This window comes from Phycodurus eques, chromosome 1 (genome assembly GCF_024500275.1).
Source record: "Phycodurus eques isolate BA_2022a chromosome 1, UOR_Pequ_1.1, whole genome shotgun sequence".
Classification (NCBI taxonomy): domain Eukaryota; kingdom Metazoa; phylum Chordata; class Actinopteri; order Syngnathiformes; family Syngnathidae; genus Phycodurus; species Phycodurus eques.
Genome location: NC_084525.1, coordinates 27,867,267 through 27,893,635, shown reverse-complemented (window position 1 = coordinate 27,893,635; position 26,369 = coordinate 27,867,267). Strand labels below are relative to the sequence as shown.

The 26,369-nt window shown below is 40.4% G+C and overlaps 1 protein-coding gene across 2 annotated transcripts in view; it reads left to right on the top strand.

Moving 5' to 3' along the window:
* The window catches only part of nfatc2a (nuclear factor of activated T cells 2a), a 36,312-nt gene extending 13,141 nt beyond the window's left edge, over window positions 1-23,171 (top strand). The window contains exons 7-10 of one of the 2 annotated variants that reach the window (XM_061697201.1): window positions 3,722-3,777; window positions 3,865-3,997; window positions 4,750-5,418; window positions 21,831-23,171. In XM_061697201.1, the coding sequence (XP_061553185.1) occupies window positions 3,722-3,777; window positions 3,865-3,997; window positions 4,750-5,418; window positions 21,831-21,886 (914 nt within the window). In that variant the 3' untranslated portion in view covers window positions 21,887-23,171. Of the gene's footprint in view, window positions 1-3,721; window positions 3,778-3,864; window positions 3,998-4,749; window positions 5,425-21,830 lie in introns of both variants that reach the window. The other variant, XM_061697114.1, reaches the window with a different exon arrangement.
* The last annotated feature ends 3,198 nt before the right edge of the window (window positions 23,172-26,369 follow it).

The window sequence follows — 26,369 nt, the reverse complement described above, 5'->3', positions numbered from 1 at the left end:
TGTTCTGCAGTAACCTCATCAAGAAAGCGACTGCTGAGTCAGAAAGTCCTTTATTTGCCTGACACTGGACACCTCACTTCCTCTTGGCCTTTTCTTCCTCACTGGCTTTCCACGATGTCTTCACAATGAAATAATCTTTTTATTCATATATTAGGACTCAATTTTCATGTTAGTGTTACTTCTCTTAATTAAATGAAATTGTTTATGTGGCAAATTGTCCTCGAAGTTCCCTATTTTCAAAACTGTATAAAACTGTTAGTCCAACACAGGATTTGTTGTTTTAATGAGCTTTTTCACAGCAAACATGTTGTAAAACAGTAAATAGATTTAGCAGGATGGCAGGAAAAAAAAAATTTAAATGAAGAGGGGTGGTGCATGGGCCAAGAAAAAAGTCATTCATTTATAGTGAGTCTGAATCAAGGCAAGGATTCGTTATTTCTATTTTTTCATATTTTAATTTGAATCTCTTACACTGAAAAAAAAAAGTCATTTAAATTCACTAAATTTGAACATGTACCTGTATATCGGTTGCACATGATTAAAATGGGTTAAACTGACATGTATCACAGTATTTGCTTATTTTAAAGGAAAACAGGGGATAATTCAATTTCAATCATTTTAACCATCTGCAACCGGAAATTAAAAATATATTTTTTTTATGTATAGAAAGGTTGTAAATACAAAAAATGAAAACAATTAAATGTATTGATAGGCAAGAAATGTGAATTTTAAGTTTATTTGTCAAAGTTGACATGTTTATTTAAATGTATGATTCGGGGCAATGATTCTCATAGGATGTAGATGTCCTATTCGGCCTTTAGTTTTTCTAAGGTTGCCTATTAGGTACTAAAATGGTATCAAAATTAATCGCCTTCTAGCTTGGGTCTGGAGCAATAACTGATGCCTCTATCAAATCAAGAGTTCCTGCAATCAAAGAGTTTGTAGAATATTGGTTGAGAACTCCACTGATGAGGGATTAAGAGGAAGCTAATGTTTCAGTAGGAATGGCTATGTCACTAAATGTACATGGTTTTTACACGAAAATACATGATTTTTGACGGAGTGGGAGAATCTTTCTCTCAAAATGCCGAATACCTGTTTCCACACCATTGTCGTATTGATCAGAATAATGTGTCCTGCGCGCCATTCTAAATGTATTCATCTTTGAGTTCAGATCAATGCTCGTTGCTGTTTGCACTGCACAAGTTATCTCAACTAAAACAACAGTATAACCCATGAATCCCATCCCAAGCTCTTTTTCCTCTGCCGCCGTGTTATGACATGTCGCAGTAACGGATAATGAGGCAGACATGGAAAAGGAAATATCTCAAAAAGGGATTGCTGGTGTTTTGGAGAACTTTGTGTATGACATAAAATTGTGGCCAGGTACAATTGCGAAATTCCTCTGAATGGGAGACAGCTGCGTCTGTCTGGCTCTGCCGGCTTGTGCAATGATGGGTCCAACAACCACAACCCCCCCGCCCCCCTCCGAGCACCCTAATCCTCCTCCTAATTTCCATTTCCTCTCATAATTATGTCCAGAGTGGTGAACAAATGTCGGGGTCTCCCTTAGAGTGGAGTTGCAACACACTGCAAACAAGCTCAAGTGCCAAGAGAGCAGTCACTGAGGAGGAGTGGAGTTGATGGAAGAAAGTTGGCAACATGTATGGACCGTCCTCCAAACCCATCCCCCCCCCCCCCCATCTGACTCAATCAAGCCGTGTGCTTTTAATTAGCACGCAGACAAAAGGGTTTCCCAGCTCCAGGAACATTCTGAATCATTTTAGGAGCAGCATACATCAGGTCATGTGCTTGCTAACCCAGATGACCATTACCTGGCAGCCAAAATGTGATGTCAAATGAAACTTTAAATGATTGTTTATGCAGAGCATTAATACCACGGATAGGGAGCAGCGTCTATGCTAGGTTTTAAAGGAGACATTATGAATTTGTTTCAGAATTCAATACATTAACCAGGTGTCTTAATAACATGTCTGTGGCACACTTCCATCAAAATACCCCAAGGATTAAGAATAATCGCACACTTTATAATTTTAAAGGACCAACCTTGTCTATATACTGCTGGGCCAATGGTGAGTCCGACTTGTTACCACGACAACTGGGGATGGGTCAGAGCCTTGTGACAAGATTGGTTTTTACTTGTGGGAGCAGAGCCCAGAGAGTGGAGGGACTGTGGGGAATGTTGGTGTTTCTGTGTGACAGTGTCACTGGATCGCCATCTCGCTGAAATGCTCATGTCATTGGTGGGGGCCGTTATAATGTAAATCCGCCCCCCACCTAAGAGTGCAGAACCAATCGCTCACTAACATATTTTCAAAAATAGTCAGCAAACAATAGATTTAATCATTGCACACAACTGGTAGGCAGGCACTCCAGAGACCAACTATTTGTACACAAGACATTAAAATAGTATTTTAAGAAGCATTTTTGTAGGTCCCCTTTAAGATACACTTTCCAGCAAAGGTGTGCATGTGACTTTAAGACCAATCCATAAAATGCAGCTATTTTTAGTTGACACGATAACTGCGTTTTCCTTCACTGAAAATGTACTGTAAGTGCGGGTACTAGACTGGCCTGCCTGCAGTCCAGACCTGTCTCCCATTGAAAATGTGTGGCGCATTATGAAGCTTAAAATACGACAACGGAGACCCCGGACTGTTGAACAGCTGAAGCTGTACATCAAGCAAAAATGGGGAAAGACTTCCACCTATAAAGCTTCAACAATTAGTGTCCCAAACGTTTATTGAATGTTGTTAAAAGAAAAGGTGATGTAACACAGTGGTAAACATGACTCTGTCCCAGCTTTTATGGAACGTGTTGCAGCCATAAAATTCTAAGTTAATGATTATTTGCTAAAAACAATCAAGTTTATCATTTTTAACATTAAAAATCTTGTCTTTGTAGTATAATCAATTAAATATAGGTCGAACATGATTTGCAAATCATTGTATTCTGTTTTTATTTATGTTTAACACATTGTCCCAACTTCATTGGAATTAGCATGAAGCTAACAATGAGCTAAACTCAAAGGTGTCTTTAGAGGCATGGTTTTATCCTAAAATTTTGATAGAATCATGGCATCCACCTGTTCCCAATTAGCCTGTTCACCTGTGGGATGTTACAAGCAGGTGTTTGTCGAGTATTCCTCAACTTTCTCAGTCTTTTTTGCCACCTGTCCCAGCTTTTTTGGAACGTGTTACAGCCATAAAATTCCAAGTTAAGGATTATTTGCTAAAAACAATCAAGTTTATGAGTTTGAACATTAAATATCTTGTCTTTGTAGTGTATTAAATGAAACATAGGTTGAACATTTGCAAATCATTGTATACAGTTTTTATTTGTTTCACACAATGTCCCAACTTCATTGGAATTGGGGTTGTATGTTCACTGTTTTCCACAGGTATTTTTTCCATCATGCAGTGAATGAAACTGTCTAGTTTAGATTAGAAATGGCACCATCCAGTTATTTATAATCTCAATTTGCGTCATCCTCCATGAACCAGGAAGTAGCCTTCAAGTCAAACAAAAAACATTAATACTATATTCCATTTTTGTTTCCACTTTTGTTAACATTTTGGCCTTGGGAGACGTCAGCACTTAATTGACATTTTCTTCAAAAGACTCTTTGGACCTCAGATTACCTAAAATGCAACAGTGATGTTGTATAGATAAGTAACCGACTTCTGATGTCTTCTCTCAGATGGAATGCAAATTTGGGAAATGGAAGCGACCGTGGACAAAGATAAGAGCCAGCCAGTAAGTATATGACATCACACTCATAACGTGGTCTTACAAGTCAATGCACACAAAGAGTGGAGTCATTTAATTGTTGCTGTACCGAAGAGCATGCTGTTTGTGGAGGTACCGTCCTACCGCGACTCGTCCGTCTGCCATCCTGTCAAAGTGACCTTCTGTGTGGTCAACGGGAAGAGGAAGCGTAGTCAGCCCCAGCACTTCACCTACACACCACTGCAACGTAAGCTCAGTACACGACACTCAGTATTTTTACATACGATGTGTAATCCACTATATGTCTACTCATGCTGTGTTCACGCTTAGTAATTTGGTTCTGGTCCCTGAGCGTTAACAATTCAGGTAAAAGGACTAATTCACTAAGCTGTCTGTCGAACCAAAACATGAAAACGAGCCCGTTGGTCACAGAAACTGTGAGCACATTAAATTGCATTTGTCACACCAGGCATTGTAAGCAAACCAAGTTAAACATGTCCTAGCTTTAGAAGAGTTGTAGGAGATGTGAGACATTTGGAGTAAAAATATGCTTCCCCTTCCACTTGGGAACGCCTCCATGTGGTGTTATGCCTTATTACGTACGTCAGGTTTGGTTCCGTTCACCCTTTTTTACAAGGGCCAACTGGCTTTCTCATCTGCAACGTAACCACCGCAGCACATGTTTTTGGCCTGAAACAGGGCTGCTGTGTCCGGCGGGAACATAGTCTAAATGTAGCATTCGAGGCAAAACTTTTGGGGAAGATACAAGTTGCCTTCAGATCGCTTCTAGAATTTTTTTAGCTGTTTGTCCAAAACAGAAATTTAATTTGGTACATTTATTGTCTGACTATATTACATATATTCTAAAAGTCCCATTCCAATCCTACTAACCTAACAACAATTTTTTTCTTAACTCTATGCAAACAAAAAGACAGTGGTGACAATACAATTGAGTTAAAAGCATGTTCTCACAAGACCACCATACATGTCTTTGTTCAGCTCCATCCATCAAGACCGAACCCCTAGACGAGTATGAATTGGACCACATGAGCTTTGCCATGCCCCCCATCATGGGCATACTCCCTCATTCCTACTACCACAACCCACACAGCGTCCTCCAACCTGATCACGGCCTCGTTTCCAGCATGGCCTCCTGCCAGCGCCTTGGCTTCAGCCTCACAGGCCAAGAATCCCGCTTCCCAAACCAAAGCCCGGCCATTGTCTTCTCTCGCGCAGGGAAAAGCCTGAGCAACAGCTCGGGCACCTATCAGCAGACTGGGCCATTGATCCCTGACCCCCACTGCTCTGTCCTGGTCCACACGGGTTCTCAAGCGCCATCTGCCCCTCCAATGGGTGCAGGGCAGAACCCTTCCATTATCCAGTTCTCCCCCACCAACCAGCACCTACTTCGGGCAGGAGACCAAACACAGCCTGACAACCAGCCCGTCCTTTACTGCGAAGGCTACTCTCCGCAGGGGACCCACCCATCTCCGCCTCCCGAGGTGGCCGGGGACTCCTCTCAGCAATACCCAACCGTTATTCAGCAGCAGACGTACGCTCACAAGGGGCACCAGAAAGCCAGAGTACCTCCCGGGGGGACGCCAACAGATAGCGCGAGGAGGGTGACAGTGAAGGAGGAGAACCTGGACCAGGCTTACCTAGATGATGGTGAGTGTAAGTCTGTGTTTTTATTTACTCTGAGTGCGTGCCGTAGCTTTTATCAGCTGAGACACAGACGGCTATCTTTACCCCCTCTCAAACAATTGAAGGATATTTACAATATCATCGTCATCTCCTCGTTGGAGTCAGTGTGATCAAACAGCTCATTCTTTTCAAACATAAGGTGTAGTGACACTCCACTCTGGATGGAAATAACATGTATTATGACTCATAGGTTTGTGCTTCGGCCTGTCCACCCCATTAGCCCCCAGCAGAATTAATGTCAGGCCAGATCTAGCAGCAGCAGCAGGAGGGATGTGCAACTTCCTTATTTTGAAGCAAAGGCTTCTCCAAATTCTGTTGGAGATTCTCCTCTTGAAGTTCAGAGAGATGTTAGCAACAATTTGCCTAGCACACTTTTTTTTTTAAAGTGAGGTGAATAAGTGGCGCTCCGGACCACCGACACGTTGATACTGTAATGATGCAAAAACAACTCCCATGGAAACCATTGTCAAATAGTGGAACGGGCTGCCTGGGAGAGCCAGGGAAATCCTCTTTGTTTGTTATATTTGGCCGGGGCTTCTCCTTGGCCTCATATCCCCCCCCCCCCCCCCCCCCCCCCCCCCCCGCCATACACACCCCAGATCCTGTGGGGGAACCCGCCAGAGGATTATCTTTTTTCCCGACTTCATGATTCTGCCAATCTGGCTCCAGAAATTCCTTTTTGCAGCTGTTGTGCTCCAGGAATCCAGCACGATGTGTGAGATAGAACCAAGGGTGGAGGGTCATTTTTAGGAAAAAGGAAAGGGTTGTGTGTGTGGTGTGTGGATTCAATGGAAAAAAATTAAACCAGCAATGGAATTTGTGTTTTTTGGATGGAGCTCACTGGATTTCCCTCCACAGTAAACAGCAACAGGCTTGTGACTTGTTAAATGAACACTTGGGAGAACAGAGATACTGTTTGACTCCCGTCTTTCAAGTTGGTGACAGCCAAGCGTGCCTCTGAGTGTTTGTTCAGCTTTGCCTTTTACATACTTTCTGGTCTTAATGTCATGGCACTACTTTTTTTGCTCAAAAGATAGTGCTGTAGACAGTTCACAAGTAGTGTAGTTAATGTCAGGAAGCCTTCAGAAAGAGCATTCGTCAAATGAGCGATGCTGTATGCCAGGAATGGTCAACTTAAATGATGGAAGGAGCCGCAATTTTTCATCAGCGCTACCAGGGGGCCACAAAGGACTGCACACTTCCTAAACAGATACATGACAAAATGCCATTTTAAATAAGTATAAAATATATGTATGTCCGTTTTTTTATTGAACCAATGTACTTTACAGTATCTTAACATATTTCATGCTCAAATACATGTATAAAAGATCCACTCTTCAACAACAAAGGGTTTCAAACAAACAAACAAAAAAAAACACATGGTACTTTTTTTTTTTTTTTAATTTTATTTTTTGTTTCTTTCTTCCCAGTGCAAAATACATTACAATTACCATCAAAGTTGGCACAAAACTGCTGAAAAGCAAACCAACATGAAGTGCAAGAATTTTGATTTTGTGCATTTTTTCACAAAAATCAGCTCACTCAAAATTTTAATATTATACTCTTTTTGTCCTGCATGTCATTCAAACTCCCCAAAATTACACGGCCTACTCACTTTGCAATATAGGGCAGTTCACTCAGCTTTGTTGAAGAAAACCTGGTACGTCTCCCCTGTCCTGCCACTTGTCCAAGCCACCATACGTGCTTGCAACACTATTACCGACATTAAATATGTTTTTGGATGACACACATTTTAGTCACTCCTCAAGGACCTTAAACGAGCTGTAAACAGTTCTTGTGAAGAAAACAAAAATCACAGTTTTTTTTTCGCATTTAACTTTGGTTCCCAGCATGCATTGCACCATGAAATGCTGAATTTTTCCCATAATAAGGACACTATCGTCATTATCGTTTATGTGTGTTATGTCACCCGTAGTTTGTTGAATTTGTCTTGTTCCGCGACCCTCGTGAGGATGAGCGGCTCAGAAAATGGATGGATGGATGGATGGATGATTTTCAGGTTACATTTATGTTGCACTTTGTTTTCATGAAACCCTGACTGTGAGTTGTGTGCAGTATAGTAACTTCCCTGTCAGTTATGTTTTGTGATGCTAGGGTGCGCTTCCTGTTAACTGTGCGAGTCTCCTACTCGGAGTTAACTTTGTGCTTCGTGCAAATCATTCGCACCACAAAATCCATCATGGCTGACAGCATTGCAAAGCAATCTGATTATGTAGTCTTGCCTTTATGTTTGATGAACATATAAACTGCGTCCACATGTGGCCTGCGGGCCTCCACTTGCCCATCCCTGCTCTATGCTAATCCACTGTGTGTGACAATATGTGAATATTTTTTCCTTATTAGTTCACCAAGTTTGACAGAGAGTTTGACAGAGATGAAACAGTATGACCTTTTTTGATATCAGGGTTATCATGACAAAAATGATCATGATTGGTATTATCATGGTATTGACAAAGGAAATGTAGACCAAAAAAAATTACAGATACCTGTAAAAGCGCCTAAAACAAAAGTTTTTTTTAATGCAAAAATGATAAAATCAGCAACTCCATACACTTTTTATATATCAAAAATTGTAAACGGCAACAAGCAAAATTGGTTTTCAAGCATGCAAGAACCCAAGAAATGTAGGTGCTTTTACACATCGCAACCTGGTAATGGGTTTGGCACCTGGTTCGCTTCGTGTTGTGTAAAACTTCCAAGTACCAAAATGCACAACAAACACGTGACATCTCATGACTCTCTTCCTATTGGTCACAAGAATATAAACAGAAAGAAGGTGTCCAAGTAATACATGACTAAAGCAGAACAAATAAACACAAAATGCAGCCAAACTGGGATTTGGTTCTACAAATAATTATTAAAGTTATAATTTAGCAAATAGCCAAGCATACTGTAAAAGCACAAAACAAATACATTATCCTCGTACACAAAGTGAAAATAAGATATTATTGTGCTAAGCGGATGGTGTATCTGTCAAACCAAAGGGTCTGCCTTTTACATGACACCTATAATGATTTTCAAGCATGTTGGGAACATATCACTATAGCTGTTCACCATGACAAGCGACCTCTGATGGCACCACTAGTGAGCAAATCCTTCCATGTCATTTGACCAAGGCAGGGCCATTGAGAAAACAGAGTAACTGGCTTGAATGATGATTTTAGCCTTCTTCTCTCTACCAAAGTAGTTAGAATGTGTTAAGTGTCAGTCGAAAAGGAGAATGTTGTGTATATCTATTGCAGAGCGAGAGGAGACTGCGGCTGTGGTTTACATTTCAACTGGAAAGTTGATTCAAAAATAGATGGAGTGAAAATTCAGTCATGTTTAACATCATGATTCTGATTCTGATCATTGAGGGAATGGCTAATTGATTGACTTCTTTGTTCCTCAGATTATGGGCACAGACATGCTCTTTTAACAGTAAAAGGGATAGCGCCCTGTTATCTACTCGCAGACTAGCTAATAAGCTTTGCTAAATTGCTCGAAGACAGACCAGCCAAATATTGTATACATATATACCTGTGAGAAAATGACTTGCACAGACCCGATGATGGAGGTTTGGTCCACAGTCTGTTCCTTGAGAAGTGACGACTTCGTCTTGCCAACTTTGTACAACTATTTACGAAAATGTATGGCATCTGATTTTAAAACAGTGACAAAGCCCAGATGCTTTTGAGCACATACATGGTGTTTTTAAAAAAAAAATAAAAATTAAATTTGGCAGGCTTTAAGACGTTTTAGTGGGTTAATGACTCGATACCAATGTGCCAAATGTTTAAGTGCAGTTTTTGCGAACAGAGCCTGAGTCTAATTTATTTATACAGGAAGTCCTCGAGTTACGATGTACTCGACCTACGACTTTACGACGCCCGTGCCTCGTCCGTCATTTTGTCCCCAGCACCAAAGTGTTTCTGCTTAGCTAGTGCATAGTGCTTGTCTGTGTTTGTGCAGTGGGAGTATCTTTGCCTTTTTCGCCCTCCTTTTTTTCACACTCTCAGCAGTAATGGTAAGTACAGAATCTTATTTTTTTATTTTAATGTATTTTAGTTTCTTAATACGAACTGTTAACCTTTCCTGCTACGGTCACCTGACCGTGGTCGGGAGACGCAGGGGTTAACTCCCTTCTCTCGTTGCATAGCTGAGCTGAGTGGGAGCAACAATAAAGGCACGAAGCACCGATTTGTTGCTTTAATGGCTTTATTAGCTCCTCTGCACATTCAACATCAACGGGTCCTCCGCTAATTGCTACCCTTCCCCGGTCGCCGCCACTACACGTGCTACTGTACACACTCGCACTGGCGCGCACTCCTTCCTCCTTTGCAGTCCCGTCTCACTCACACGTCAACGCACACGCCCGCACACACTGAGCTTGCTGTCACAATCACATAGGACAATACCCGTAACAGAAGTATTTCGCCGTAAATTTCGACTTTAACGGTGAAATCCGACTTACGCGGAAAATCGTGTTAGGTCGCCAGCGTAGGAAGGTTAACTCGTTCGTAAATCGAGGACTTCCTGTATTTTTTTTATTTATCTTAGATATTTTACTTATTGTTCCACATTACAATGCCAATGTTAAATATTCTTTAGTATTGAAAGTTAATAGTTCTTAAAAAGGATGTACAACCCCAATTCCAATGAAGTTGGGACATTGTGTTAAACATAAATAAAAACGGAATACAATGATTTGCAAATCATGTTCGACCTATATTTAATTGAATACACTACAAAGACAATATATTGAATGTTCAAATTGATAAACTTTATTGCTTTTAGCAAATAATCATTCACTTAGAATTTTATGGCTTGAATTATTATGCTTTATAATACCATTACGTCAGTGGCATAAAAATAATTAAAAAAATAATTACACTATCATTTATACTATTGTGATACCATTACGTCAGTGGCATAAAAATAATTAAAAAAAATAACGATACTATCATTTATACTATTGTGATACCTTTTGGGAAAATACACCGTCCGAAAAGATTTGCTATCGTGGGAGGCTGAAACATAATATATTGAGAGAGAGCAAGAGCATTGGATAACACAAGAATATGGTACAAATTGTACAAATAAAAATCTGCAATACAGTGGGACCGCAAAGCAACGACCGTCATATAGCAGACGAATAATGTATCTGTACTCCATGATGATAAAATGATCTATGCTAACTGTTTTAAATGTTAGTTTATAGTTAACGATAAACTGTTTCATCTCTACTTGTAATGTACCATAATTTCGCATTTATAATGTGCACCCATGTATAATGCGCATCCCCAAAATTGACCTCAAAATTCTGGAAAACCCTTCTACCTATGTATAATGCATTTTTACAATGCATAATTTTGCTTTTACCCATATGATCAAAACATTAAGTATTTTTTCAAAGAATTATTCTGAAATTAAGCACTTTATTTGAACATGAAATACTTTTGTATTTACTTACTCTTATTTTGAAATTCACAGCCTTACTTTTATTTAGTAAATGAGAAAACACACCGTTGTTTGATTATCCAGGCAGAATTTGTAAGAGGGGTACAATTCTTTAAAGAAAACATGAAGGGCTAGGCGAAACACATTTACTTTTTTTTTTAATGGGATTCAAATTATACTGTCAAGCATTTCAGAAAAGCATTATCATTTAAAAAAAACATCTATAAAGAAATGAATGATGGTTGTTGTTCATCCATCATCCATCCATTTTCTTTACCGCTTATCCTCAGTAGGGTCACGGGCTGCTGGAGCCCATCCCAGTTATCTTTGGGCAGGAGGCGGGGTACACCGTGATCCGGTCGCCAGCCAATCGCAGAAACAAACAACCATTCGCACTCACATTCACACCTACGGGCAATTTAGAGTCTTCAATCAACCTACCACGCATGTTTTTGGGATGTGGGAGGAAACTGGAGTGCCCAGAGAAAATCCACGCAGACACGGGGGAGAACATGCAAACTCCACACAGGCGGGGCCGGGATTTGAACCCCAGTCCTCAGAACTGTGAGGCAGATGCGCTGACGAGTCGTCCACCGTGCCGCCCGCCGGCGGTTGTTGTTCAGTAATATTTTAAAAAACAAATAATAATAATAATAATTTCACAAATTCTGCCAGGGTATGTAAATTTATGACCACAACTGTACATACAGTATATGCAGTCATATGTACCCCTGTCATATTGGATTGAAAGTGTAGGCTACACCTTTTTTGTAACCTCTAGGTGGCGGCCTATTAGAATGAAAGTGTACACCTTTCTCATCACCTCTAGGTGGCGGAGTTGTTGGAATGAAAGTGTACAGCTTTTTTTATAACCTCTAGATGGCAGCATACATTTATAGAATGTGAGGTTTTTTCCCATTTTTCCCTACAACTATGTATAATGCGCACTATTGACTATTGACTATTTTTTTGGGGGAAAAATGTGCATTATACACGAGAAATTACGGTAATTGACAGACATGTCGGCTAATGACACATCACAGCAAAAAATTTTGTTGTTGAAGTATATTTGGCAGCAATCATTAAATGAGTCACAGTTAAAATATAGTACGTATCTATATTTGCAATGCTACCTTTTAACTGTCAATGTTCTACGCATGGGAAATTGTAGCCAGACTAACATTTCGTCATTGTCCATCGAAAAGCGTCTTTCTCCAAATCTTGCCCATTTTCTTGCCTTTTTACCCTAAACTCATGAAAACAAAATGTTCAAAATACATTGTTTTTATTCGACATTGACAATTGTGATTTGACACTGACCATTATTAAGAGGAGGAGTTGTTTCTCGTGAAAGTGCCAGTGACACTGCTTGGATCCACCATTTTGTGCTGTTGTGTTACTGGATACACTTGAAAATGAGAAACAGCAGGAGGGATTCCCCACCTTTGCAAGATTGCCGACAGCGCTCGCGTGTGTATTGTCATCTTTGAAGATGTGGGAGGCCACATCCTGGTACAAGTTTACTTTGCGTGGTGTTAACTGTTATTTGTTGGAGGTATCACAACTGTTAAATGAAAGTCAGATTTTTCCTCTTTGGTGCCCTACACAAACCTCGTATATCTCCCCCACTACCCAGGGAGCTTCTGTTTCCAGCCCACACACACACGTTTCCATGCTCCATGTTCACGTTCAAACTTGACTTGCGTTGTCTACCTTCTTGAGTGAGTTACTTAAGAAGCAGCACGAAATTGGGGCTTGTCCTCCACAGGCGTAGTGAGTGGCTATGGAACAAAATGGTCAGAGGCAGTGAAGCAGGTCAAACGATTCCATCAGGTGAAGATCGGGCCAGTCGAGGAAGATAAAGCACACATTGACAGCTTGGATACACATTAGTCTTAGCACACACAGTAGTGTCGAAAGGGCCTTACTACACATATAAGGCCTGCTTTAAAGTCTATAGCACATAGATGCTATTCATTAGCCCGTCTATGACGTTTCCAATATGTATTAGCCAGGGGCGGAGCGAGCGGGTGGCTAGGGTTGACCAAGGTCACCATAGACTTAAGGTCGGCCACCCCGATGGCCACCCCCCTTCCCATGTGGGCAATCATCTGTGAAAAGAAATCTCGTTGATGATCCGTTTGCAAGGTGCAAAAAGTTTGATTAGAAATTACAATCTTTTTAGATATCATACTAATAACGTTGCATTGATAACAGTAATATGAGATTTAGACTTTTTTATAAATGGTTAGCATATGTTGACCGACAGCATATTGAATTCATTATAGCATGTTTTGGAAACACAAAGTAAATGGGCCCTCCCTCCTCCTTTAATTTTTCTGTATGGTGGAACCTCGATAAAATGGACCCGATATAACGGATATCGAATAAATATATTTGATATCCGTTATATTCGATATCGAATAAATTAGACCAATGGGACTGAGCAATGGGTCGGAAAATAGTTTCCATTTTTCACTTAATGCCGTTGACAAAGTCTGTTAGTTCCAGAATTGCCCTATGTTGTTTATTGGCACTGTGGCGTAATGCAGGTAGAGAATGGGACCGACATATTTCCGGGTCACAGATATACAATATTACTAGATCTAATTCTGAAAGACGTGCCTACGTGATGGCCATGTTGAATGTAGGGCATTGACGTGGCGGTAATGTGACGATGGTTATATCTATTATCTATTGTACACAGAGCAGACAGCGAGAGCGTGTCATGCCTGCAGCACTAACTCCGAGGAGCACAAAACACAAGTCTTTGTAGTCTGGAACATGCTATTTCTGGTACAGTAAAAAAATGTGTTGTCAAGCCATTCGCCTTTGACAACAGATTTGGAACTAGGAAGCACACTAATTCCTCGTGGCTCATGAAACCAACTCGCCTATGATGAGCACTTTATGTCAACAATGTCACCATGACCAAGCACACTGGCGTGATAAGTTTAGATAAATTGTGAAAACTTAAAACAGTTTCAACATTTGTTTTATATACTTATTTATAATACCTTTGTCCTGTACTGGGTGTTTTAGGCCACAAAAAAACCAGACAAAGCAATCATTTTGTACTGTGCAGTAATATGGGTGCTTATGCCCCCCCGGCCCCCCCCCCCCCCAAAAAAAATGCTTCAATTTAACGGATAATCAGCTATATTGGATGACCCCCGCTCTTATTAGTCCGTTCAATCCGCTTCACAGCTTTGCTGTTCACACATGAGGATGCACAAACACGTCAATTCCAAACACGTTCCGCAGGCGTCTGCTGCGTCCTGACTCGGCTACTGTGCAAGTCGCCTGTGTCTCCGCCCACTGGCACCGATCTTAGGAGCCAGACACTCACCTATTGAAGGGAGCGGCATTGAGTGCCAAGCCTACATTAGATCAAGTTAAAGCGCCACTTTGTGTTGCCGCGTCTTTAAACATGTTTCAAGCTCGGTGGGTCCTGCGGCTACAGTGGGGAGATGAAAGTGACAAGAAGGCATTAGGTGTCGGAGCAAATTCCACCACAGACTTAAAATCAACATGGCGGCTGACGTGGTGACGACAGCAGAGTTTAGCTACTTGTGATGCTCTCCCTAAAAAGAATGTGCTTGGATTTAAAATGTTCATTTTAATTTGTGTTACAGGCTGCTAAGAAAATTGATGTTTATAATTTGGACACCCTATATTTAAATCATGCAAACCTTTTTGACCCAGTCCCCTAAAAGAATCGGAAATCGAGAATCGTTTGGAACCGGAATCGAAATGAGGAGCCGGAACCGGGACCGTAATCGCTCAAATTCAAACGATGCCAAACCCTAGTGGGTACCAACCGACAAAGTGGTTAGGTACTTGAATATTAATTGACAAAACTAGGTCACAATGTGAGCCATTTCAAATCCAAACCGTTTTGCAAGGCTTATGCCGTTTATTGGCTTTTATATTCAATCAACAAATCGCATAGATGTCAAACTTAAACCATGTCACAGGCTCATTTTGACCTATGTCATGCATAAATCAGTAGAAAAAAATGATTTTGATGAGGGGGATATTAAATTTATTAACTTGAAATTATTATAGTTTACAAACTTCAGCTCAGAACCCATCAAAGGACACAGTTTGCTTTTTTTTTTTGCAATTTTAAACAGTGTCTTAATAACATGTCTGTGACATGTTTCATTGAAATGCCCCAAGGATCAAGAATGATAATACGCACCCTATTTCTTGGTTTGATTAAATCAGCCTGTTGCAAGGGGTTGTCTCGTGCAAGTAGGCTAGCTCTCATCCCAGTCTTTATACTGCTGGGCTATTCGACTTTTGTTACGATGACTGACTGGGTGTGGAGCTAGGTGGCTTGAGTGTACATGTAGCAGCGAACTTGATCTCACCGGCGATTATATGTGTGTAGCAGTGGGCTGGAGCTCGCCAGCTGCTTGCTTCTACTTGTGTGTGCAGCATTTCGCTGTGTGTATGTGGCACGTGAACACATCATCAAACACAAATATTCCCCACCCCCAAACACACTACTACCGCGTCGATAACTGCACGAGAAATCAAGTAGGTGCCCCTTATCAAAAGCTGTTGCTTGAAAGTGGCACTGGATCGTCACCCAGGCTAGCTGGTTATGTCATGGATGGATGAAACTCAAGGTGGGGGTGGTTATTATGTACATTAGCATCTGTTACATAACATGGCAGAACGAAAGTGCAAGAACGGCTTGCCCACAGACACATTTTCAGAAATAGGCATCCGACAAAACATTTACTTGCTTGTTTATGATCACACTTGTTGAGTGCGCAGGCACTATAGAGACCTGACTGTTTGTATACAAGTCATTAAAAAATAAATTTTCCATAATATGTCCACTTAAGGCCTCGCTTATTTGCTTTATGAAAGGATTGCTGTTTTTATAGTGAGCTGTTATGGAGGTGTGTGTTTTTTTGTAGTTACACCCTTTGACTCACAACTATGTTGCTGAAGGATTTAGATGGAGCACAGTGCTGAATGATGTTACTTTGTTCAAAAAGGCACTTACTGTCGGTTGCAGTGGTACGTCATCATTCTCAACAATACCTCTCCACACTCCTTCAAAATAGGAAACATGTTTGTCCCATGTCTTTGACATGTTTGTAAAATGCTCCCCCCACATATAACACTTATATTTGTCCTTTACTTTTCAAGCGTAAATTAAAATACATTTTAAAAAAAAAGATGATTGACTCCGTCTGCACTGATGGCTGTTTAGAGTCTAGCTAGCTCAACAGACTTGGGTGGCCAAATGTCCTCTTTTACCAAGACACCCACTTTGAGACCAACAAAAGGTGTCTTGCTAGCATTTTCAAATCATCCGAGATTTCATTACCCTCAAGCTTACATTGCTTTTCTTTATCCCTGCCATTTCAAATAACAAGTTCTTTGAAATGCAACTGTGATTTCCTATTTTATTCTGTTGGCATGTACTGTATTCTTCCGCTCCCATGGCATTTGGCGACACTATTGAAGGTCTGCCTTAGATAAAGATTGATTGAGTGATTGATTGATTGATTGATTAATTAATTGGATTAATCGATTGGTAGCGCGACAAAATTTGTTGGTTGATTAATGGCAAGTGACATGGATTGACCAATAACTAAAATACTGTATGTAGTAGTAATTCCACACGAGGGTGCAGTGAGAGATCAACTGGGGTGCCATAGAAAATGTTCTAATTTCACTTAAATTGTCAGAAAAGTATTATCTGTTCATTACAAACATCCATCCATCTTCTGAGCCGCTTCTCCTCACTAGGGTCGCGGGCGTGCTGGAGCCTATCCCAGCTGTCATCGGGCATGAGGCGGGGTACACCCTGAACTGGTTGCCAGCCAATCGCAGGGCACATACATACAAACAACCATTCGCACTCACAGTCACACCTATGGGCAATTTAGAGTCTCCAATTAATGCATGTTTTTTGGGATGTAGGAGGAAATCGGAGTGCCCGGAGAAAACCCACACAGGCACGGCGAGAACGTGTAAACTCCACACAGGCGGCGTCGGGGATTGAACCCGGGTCCTCAGAACTGTGAGGCTGACGCTCTAACCAGTCGTCCACCGTGCCGCCCATTACAAACATATTTTGTAAATCTATGCCAGCGACATATAGTGACAGGCAGAGCCATTAAATTCTCTCCCACTAGATGGCAGAAGGTACAATGGACCTGTGTATCCACCTGTTGTTATTCATGCAACAGAATAAGGCTTCCTGTAACTATATCAGCTTTGTGTTCTATTAAACAGGACCAGATATTACACGAAGTAAATTTGTGAATACATTAAGACGAGATCATCATTATTTCAGTATTCATACTATTTGTGACATTTACATTTGGTGGTGTGCTGTGAGATTTTTCTCATGTAATTTAGGTTCCTTGGCTCTAGATACCAGAGGAATGTGTACTGTATTTCAGCGATTTCAGATAACATTAGTGGAGCTGTGCGTCTCCATGGTTACAGCAGGCACAGACACAACATACTACGTAATAGCCTGAGTAGCAAGCAAAGAGCTTTTTTGGCACACTTTGAAATGCTCGCATTAGTCATCGGACCTAATGACTCGCAAGTGACACAGTGGAAGCAGTGGCGGTCCGAAACGTCGCTAAGCGCCAATGTACACACGCACGCACACACATCCTAGACCAGCGATTGCTATTTTTTTGACAGCCAGTTTGGTGGGTGGTGTCCTGTACTGTACTTCCCACCCAACATGACAACTACATGCTGTATTTTGTAAAAGTAAAAACAGAATACAATGATTTGCAAATCATGTTCAACCTATATTTAATTGAATACACTACAAAGACAAGATATTTAATGTTCAAACTGATAAACTTGATTGTTTTTAGCAAATAATCATTAACTTAGAATTTTATGGCTGCAACACGTTCCAAAAAAGCTGGGACAGGTGGCAAAAAAAGACTGAGAAAGTTGAGGAATGCTCATCAAACACCTGTTTGGAACATCCCACAGGTGAACAGGCTAATTGGGAACAGGTGGGTGCCATGGTTGTGTATAAAAGGAGCTTCCCTGAACTGCTCAGTCATTCACAAGCAAAGATGGGGCGAGGTTCACCTCTTTGTGAACAAGTGCGTGAGAAAATTGTCGAACAGTTTAAGGACAATGTTCCTCAACGTACAATTGAAAGGAATTTAGGGATTTCATCATTTATGGTCCATAATATCATCAAAAGGTTCATGTGAGGAAGTTCATGCATGTAAGCGGCAAGGCCGAAAACCAACATTGAATGCCCGTGACCTTCGATCCCTCAGGCGGCACTGCAACAAAAATCAATGTGTAAAGGATATCACCACATGGGTTCAGGAACACTTCAGAAAATCAATGTCAGTAAATACAGTTTGGCGCTACATCCGTAAGTGCAACTTGAAACTCTACTATGCAGAGCAAAAGCCATTAATCAAAAACATCCAGAAACGCCGCCGGCTTCTCTGGGCCCGAGCTCATCTAAGATGGACTGATGAAAAGTGGAAAAGTGTTCTGTGGTCCGACGAGTCCACATTTCAAATTGTTTTTGGAAATTGTGGACATCGTGTCTTCCGGGCCAAAGAGGAAAAGAAGCATCCGGACTGTTATGGACGCAAAGTTCAAAAGCCAGCATCTGTGATGCTGTGTTAGTCCCAATGGCATGGGTAACTTGCACATCTGTGAAGGCACCATTAATGCTTAAAGGTACATACAGGTTTTGAAGAAACATATGCTGCCATCCAAGCAACGTCTTCTTCATGGACGCCCCTGCTTATTTCAGCAAGACAATGCCAAACCACATTCTGCACGTGTTACAACAGCGTGGCTTTGTAGTAAAAGAGTGCGGGTACTAGACTGGCCTGCCTGCAGTCCAGACCTGTCTCCCATTGAAAATGTGTGGCGCATTATGAAGTGTAAAATACGACCACAGAGACCCCGGACTGTTGAACAGCTGAAGCTGTACGTCAAGAAAGAATGGGAAAGAATTCCACCGTCAAAGTTTCAACAATGAGTGTCCTCAGTTCCCAAACGTTTATTGACTGTTGTTAAAAGAAAAGGTGATGTAACACAGTGGTAAACATGACCCAGTCCCAGCTTTTTTGGAACGTGTTGCAGCCACAAAATTCTAAATTAATGTGTATTTGCTAAAAACAATCAAGTTTCTCAGTTTGAACCTTAAATATTTGTAGTGTATTCAATTAAATATAGGTTGAACATGATTTTTTGTTTTTATTTATGTTTAACACAAGGTCCCAACTTCATTGGAATTGGGGTTGTACTTTAGCATGACGGTAACAATGAGCTAAACTCAAAGGTTTCTTTAGAGGCCTGGTTTTATCCTAAAATGTTGATAGAACTCTATTGTCCCATTTCTTTTTTTTTTTTTTTTTTTTTTTTGTCTTTTTGGTAATTGTCTGGTTAACCACACTGAAGCCCCTGTAGTTCCGTGCATGGTATAATTTGTGTTAAGCTGGTTGCCAATGTTTGAGCTGGACTTCTGTTTTTTATATGGAAATGAGGTGTTGAGAAGGAAACTTCCAAATTCGGATTTTTTCGGAAGGTTGGATTTACACTGCAGATCCAAGCACTCAATTCCGATTCACAGTGAATCCCCGTTTATTGCGGGGGATACGTTTCAGAGCCCCTAATAGATGTAAAATCCACGATATAGCGACCATATAAAAAAAACAAGAAAAAAAAAACATGTTTCAATAGTTTCACCACACCCACATTCTTTAATCACATTTAATAAACCCGTAATCCACAACCTTTTTGGTTAAGAAAAGTCATTTTCACCCAAGCCACTACTGGAGGAGATGACACAACGCTGATTAAGCCATTCAGTTCCTCTAACATCTTGCTGTATTTGTCAGGATCTTATTTTTTTATATTTAGTGAATGCCCTATTTGTTTCCCGCGCTGGCCCGGTTGGTGGCGCACTGCAATTGACGGCACGGAAATGATGCATGTCCTTCAAAACAGTACAAATGTTGTAGAATCACATATAAGGGGCATAACATGTATTGCCGCCGTCATATTGAAGCGACGGCTCTGTTCTTTTGTTGTAATGCAGAATTTGAGCTTGGGGGAGGGGCAAAAATAACATACTATAGCTTGAAACTTAATTTAAAATTTAAAACACTTATACCTTTATGTTTGTCATTATCTTTGTCTTATGTTGTATTGTGTTAATGTCCATATATATTTTTAGAAAATTTAATTGAATTAAATCGGCCGGCCGATTAATGGCTCTGGCCCTAATATATGCACTGGCATGACACATATCTCAATTGTGTCACTTGAGAGTGAAACAAAAGTGGTCGATTTAGAACGGCGTAACTTGAACCACGCACTATAAATCCAACTTTAAACCACAGTGATTTTCTCCTCCTGCAATGTTTGAAGTGGAAGGTTTTAGCCGCCGTCTTACGCAAAATCTTCCCCGCTGAGTGCCCTGCGATATCGTGACAATCTCAATTTTTTTTTTGCTTGCTAGTCTTTGTTCCAGCAGGCTGACAGGTAGTTGAACTTCCTCAATGCTTCGGCAGTGCAGGCAAGTGCACACTCTCTGTGCACCGTGCAAGGAATCTTACTTATTTAACCCTGATTGCAACTGCTTTACTTTGCAAACACCTTGTCAAACCTTCTCTGCCCACTCCTCCCATGCATTGTGATTCTATTTTTAGAACCTCTGTGCAAACAAAGTTTCCATTTCCACGCCCATGCTTGTGTGTTTACGTCATCAGCAGGAAATGATTATATAGTGCGACTCCAAAGGAACGAACACATCCTCTAATTTTTAATCAATGCTACCAATTCTCCAGGTATTTAAGTGATGGGGCATAATAAATGACATTTGTGGGTTTTTAAAACAAATCTTTTTATTGGAATTTTCTTTCAGATACAAGAGCATTTGACATCCACAAATATTTAACATATTTGATAAAAATGGAGGTAGAAAGTTTGTTTTACACAGTGCTTTTCAACAACACTAACATACGCCCAAAGAGCTTTTTCAAGGAAATCATTTTTACCTACTATTCCTTATCACCCGTTGTGAAATGTTAAAATAAATAAATTAAATTAAATTAAATCTAGGCGGCACGGTGGTCGACTGGTTCCAGCGTCTGCCTCACAGCTCTGAGGACCCGGGTTCAATCCGCCTGGCTGGAGTTTGCATGTTCTCCCCGTGCCTGCGTGGGTTTTCTCCGGGCACTCCGGTTTCCTCCCACATCCCAAAAACATGCTTGGTAGGTTAATTGACAGCTCTAAATTTCCCGTAAGTGTGAATGTGAGCGCGAATGGTTGTTTGTTTCTGTGTGTCCTGCTATTGGCTGGCAACCAGTTCAGGGTGTACCCAGCCTCCTGCCCGATGATAGCTGGGATGGTCTCCAGCACGGCCGCGACCCTAGTGAGGATAAGCGGCTCAGAAAATGGATGGATGGATGGATAATGACATTTCTAAATACGAAGAGAATGTTGTTGTTCAGACTGAATCAACAGCACCCTCTTCTGTTTGCTCCTGAGTAGTGCACTTTTATTTTATGACCTTGTTAATATGACGCACGAACAAATGTGATTTGATTGACCTAATTCTTCAATGTGTCTATTTCGTAATCAAAATTTTCAATGACATTAATACTCCCACAAATGTGGACCATTGATTGCATATGAGAATTTGTCAATACAGACGCACACAAAAATTGAATTGACGCAAAAATAAAAAACACTATTAAAGGTCTAGCAAAGCTAAGTTCTACAGTTAGTAAGTCAACCGCAGGTAAGTTTAATCATCATCAAAATTCCCCCAAAATGTTCAGACTTTTCAAAGCGGGTGTACTCAATTTTGTTTGCTTCCCTGTATTTGTTTGTTTTAAATGTTCTGAAATGTTTCTTTCTTTGCTTTGCAGTGAATGAGATCATCTGCAAGGACCTGACTGGTGTTCAGACTCAAGGGCAGTCTTAGAGGACAGCGCCGAAGGAGAAAATGGTGTCACACTCTGCGCCAGGCCCTCCTGGAAGCGCCTCCATCGGCAACAGCATCGGACATTCTGGGTTTTGTGCACCAATGCCAATCCCCCCGACCCCCGGTCATACTGTAGAAGCCCCTATACAGACCACACAAAAACAGCTGGTAACTGTGCCTTATTTTTGTTAATAGAAGTAATTTACCTCTTCTTGTTTACTAGTGAATAAATACATGAAAATTATACAAACTTAAACGGTCGATCATCTCAAAAGTGCTGTTTGTAATTAAGGTTAAATGGATGCCTTCACCAAATGAACTTCATGTTCATGTGCACTATGCAGTATGTGTGTGTGTGTGTGTGTGTGTGTGTGTGTGTCCTTTGGATAATATTCCATTTTATATTTGTAAGGTGCATAATGCATAATATTCATGCAAAGTGTCTTTACAGGGCCTGTGATGCTGCATTTGGGGTGGTAGTTTGTGTTCAAATTCTAAATTCAGTGACAATCTGCACTTTGACACAATTTAAGTGGCCTTTGGAAATTACAACTGCTTCTTTTTTATGTGTGGTTCTCTTAACATTTTCTTGTGTATATAGCAGATTTTGTTTTAATATAATGGCAGCATATTTCATGCCAAAGTCTTGCCTATGCACAAGATTCTTGCAGCCCATTGTAAACAGAGTACTGCATCTGGTTCATTAATGTACACATGTAAGGATATACGGGCTATCCTAAAATAGTTTGCTGTGACTGGAAAAGAAGAACGTTTTTTTCGTATGTGTTCCAACCTAATCAGACTCTTAATTCCCTGATGTGTTGATGAATTTGAAAAGCTGTAAATGGGGTAAAACAGAAGTATAAAGCAAGATTTAATCAGAGGCCGACCTATTTTATACAACATAATATTGTGATGTTTTAATATTACATTGATCTGAATGATGTTTCCCATTGAGCCAGTACAGCACAATTGCAGTTGCCTTATCTTGAATGTATTCGCCCCATTTTTTTTGGTAAATATTACCCTCAAAGTGCGATTCTGATGCTAGCGTATGTGTAGCTTGTTATCTTGTCTAATGTCTTATGTTTATATCAGGCAGCATATCATTCTTTCTTTTTTTTTTTAAACAAGGGAACTGAAGGGAATTAGGCCTCATTAATATCTGGAATCTTGTGTTTCAGTTCACTTGTTTAATTTGAGTGAGCTTTTCTTATTTACTGTTGAACTTTGAATCTTGCTATTTTTGTATTCTTAAAAGTAGCAATAAACTATATCCACAATCCCCAATGTTTTATCTATTATCCTTCAGCAACTACAATGGTGAAATTAAGAAAAAGTTGGAAAGTCACTCATTTAATTATTGCGTTGAAGCCAAACAATGTTTAGTGAAGCAGCAACATTCCCATATGCTACTCATCTATAATGTAGGCATTTTGTTCCTTGCACTTGTGACGTATAATATTACAAAATGAGTAGTAAGTACTGTATGTCTATGGAATGAGGTTTTGGGTTCGAATCTCGGCTAAGGCCTTCTCATGTCGGGTTTGCATGTTATACCCATGCTTGCTCGCTTGGGGTTTCTCAATTTACTCATGATTCCTCCCACATCCCAAAAACATGCATGTTGGGTTCATTGAAGAATGTATTGATGCTGGTTAACATTGAGGCCCACATTTTATCTGTCTTTGGTAGCCTGAGGGCATCAATTGCCATGGAGACAATCCTGTTTGGAGCTTTCTTTGTCAATGAACCTTGTGTTCCAGAAATCTTTGGTTTATGATGTCACTGTCAGTGAAAAGACGGCACGTGGTTTTTGCCTCATCTCTAGCCTGGTTGCACATACACACAGGCTCAATCACACACACGTACCACCATGACTCATGTGCCCTTTCAGCGCTCAAAGCTTCACTGACTATCAGGCCTATGCAGACAACATACAAATGAAATCCATAAATAGCTTGGCATTTCATTCAATTGACTTTTGATACTTGTCAGAAGACAAAATCCCAACTAAAGCTACATTTCAGTAAGAACAGTGATGGATTTATCTTTGCACTTAACTAAATCAAAATTCAGTTTGAACCACTGATCATGCATGGTATTGAACAAATGCTCAATGAAGTGAATAATAATGAGGGCTGTCGAAATTAACGCGTTAAGAACGCTTTAATACAAATTCCTTTTAAAAAAAAAAAAAAAAAAATGTCAACACTCAATTAATGCGCAACCTTTCTTTGGCCTTCTACTGTGCCTGTTGTGAGTGTACTTTGTTGAGTGTGCTATTCATGCTGTGTGCGTCTTTGTCCTCTTTTACAGTCAGTGTGGTGCATGCACGCAGATAACACACCTACATTACATTAGTTAAATGATCAGAACAAGAAAACATCAAACTGCATGAATATAACTCCTTTTTCGCTGAGTAGGAAAGATATTGTATGTATATGCCTGTGAGTATGATCTGTCTGTATGCGTTTCTACAGCCATTGTGGGTGAATATTTGTTCTTCAAGGAGATATGACTCCTGGGACTTTGATGCTAATTTTTGTTAGCCTGTCAATGGGATTTTACATTGTGGGTTAACATTAAGCGGGCGATTTAATGCACACCTATGGGGGGCACAAGCCAGTGGAAACTGTAGGCCGGTCCCAAGCCCGGATAAATGCAGAGGGTTGCGTCAGGAAGGGCATCCTGCTTAAATGATGATTAGGAGAAAGGTTGATATATTGTGTGTCCAGGAGACCAGGTGGAAAGGCAGTAAGGCTAGAAGTTTAGGGGCAGGGTTTAAATTATTTTATCATGGTGTAGATGGGAAGAAAAATGGAGTCTGGGTTATTTTAAAAGAAGAGTTGGCTAAGAATGTCTTGGAGGTGAAAAGAGTATCAGATCGAGTGATGAGGCTGAAACTTGAAATTGAGGGTGTTATGTATAATGTGATTAGTGGCTATGCCCCACAGGTAGGATGTGACCGAGAGGTGAAAGAGAAATTCTGGATGGAGCTAGACGAAGTAGTTCTGAGCATCCCAGACAGAGAGAGGGTCGTGATTGGTGCAGATTGTAATGGACATGTTGGTGAAGGCAAATTAGGGGTGATGAAGAAGTGATGGGTAAGTACGGCATCCAGGAAAGGAACTTGGAGGGGCAGATGGTGGTAGACTTTGCAAAAAGGACGCAAATGGCTCTAGTGAACACTTTTTTCCAGAAGAGGCACGAACATAAGGTGACATCACTTTAGTTGACTTGTACCTCACCTTGTAATGGTGACAGGAGGTAGCGTTTTCTTTTAGTAAACTAATTGATTTAATTATTGTTATTTTTTTTATTACACCAAACTATTATTAACATAAATACATAAAAATAAGCGATAAATCATTGGTGACAAATTGACAGCCCACTGTTGTGTCGAGATCGCCGGTGACGGCAACTCATTAAACATGAATATTTAGCAGTAAAAACAAGTGCCGCCACCGCAAGTAACCTCTCTGGTCCCCACCAACATCCGTGTCAAAGTTCGTGTGTTTACGTAATTGTTCCTGCTCACATACAGCAGGTAAACTACTGACTGCAGGGTGAATGTGCACATTTATTTCGAAGGCAGTTTTGTTTGTTCAGTGTGGCGCTGTTGCATGAACATACACCGCGGTTCAAACTAGGGCTAGGCGATATGGCCTTGAAAATAAAATCTCAGATTTGTTCCACAAAAATCCAATTACCGATGTCAACTGATTTCCCCCCCCCATTTGCTTAAAGCAATGACAATATTTTACCCAAATCAAGTTTTGCTTTTTGTTTTTCTTTTCTCTCCTGGAATTGTCTTTATTTCTCCTGATAGTGAACAAGCCTTGAATTCTATTTTAAAGTATTTGTTTTTTTTCCTGAGCATTAACTTGCATCAACGTCCGCAGAAATATTTGGCATAAATACTTCTTTACTTTACAGATAATGTATAACCCCAATTCCAATGAAGTTGGGACGTTGTGTTAAAGATAAATAAAAACAAAATACAATGATTGGCAAATCATGTTCAACCTATATTTAATTGAATACGCTACAAAGACAAGATATTTAATGTTCAAATTGATAAACTTGATTGTTTTTAGCAAATAATCATTAACTTAGAATTTTATGGCTGCAACACGTTCCAAAAAAGCTGGGACAGGTGGCAAAAAAGACTGAGAAAGTTGAGGAATGCTCATCAAACACCTGTTTAAGGACAATGTTCCTCAACGTACTGTTGCAAGGAATTTATGGATTTCATCATCTACGGTCCATAATATCATCAAAAGGTTCAGAGAATCTGGAGAAATCACTGCATGTAAGTAGGAAGGCCAAAAACCCACATTGAATGCCCGTGACCTTCGATCCCTCAGGCGCCACTGCATCAAAAACCGACATCAATGTGTAAAGGATATCACCACATGGGCTCAGGAACACTTCAGAAAACCAATGTCAGTAAATATAGTTCGGCGCTACATCCGTAAGT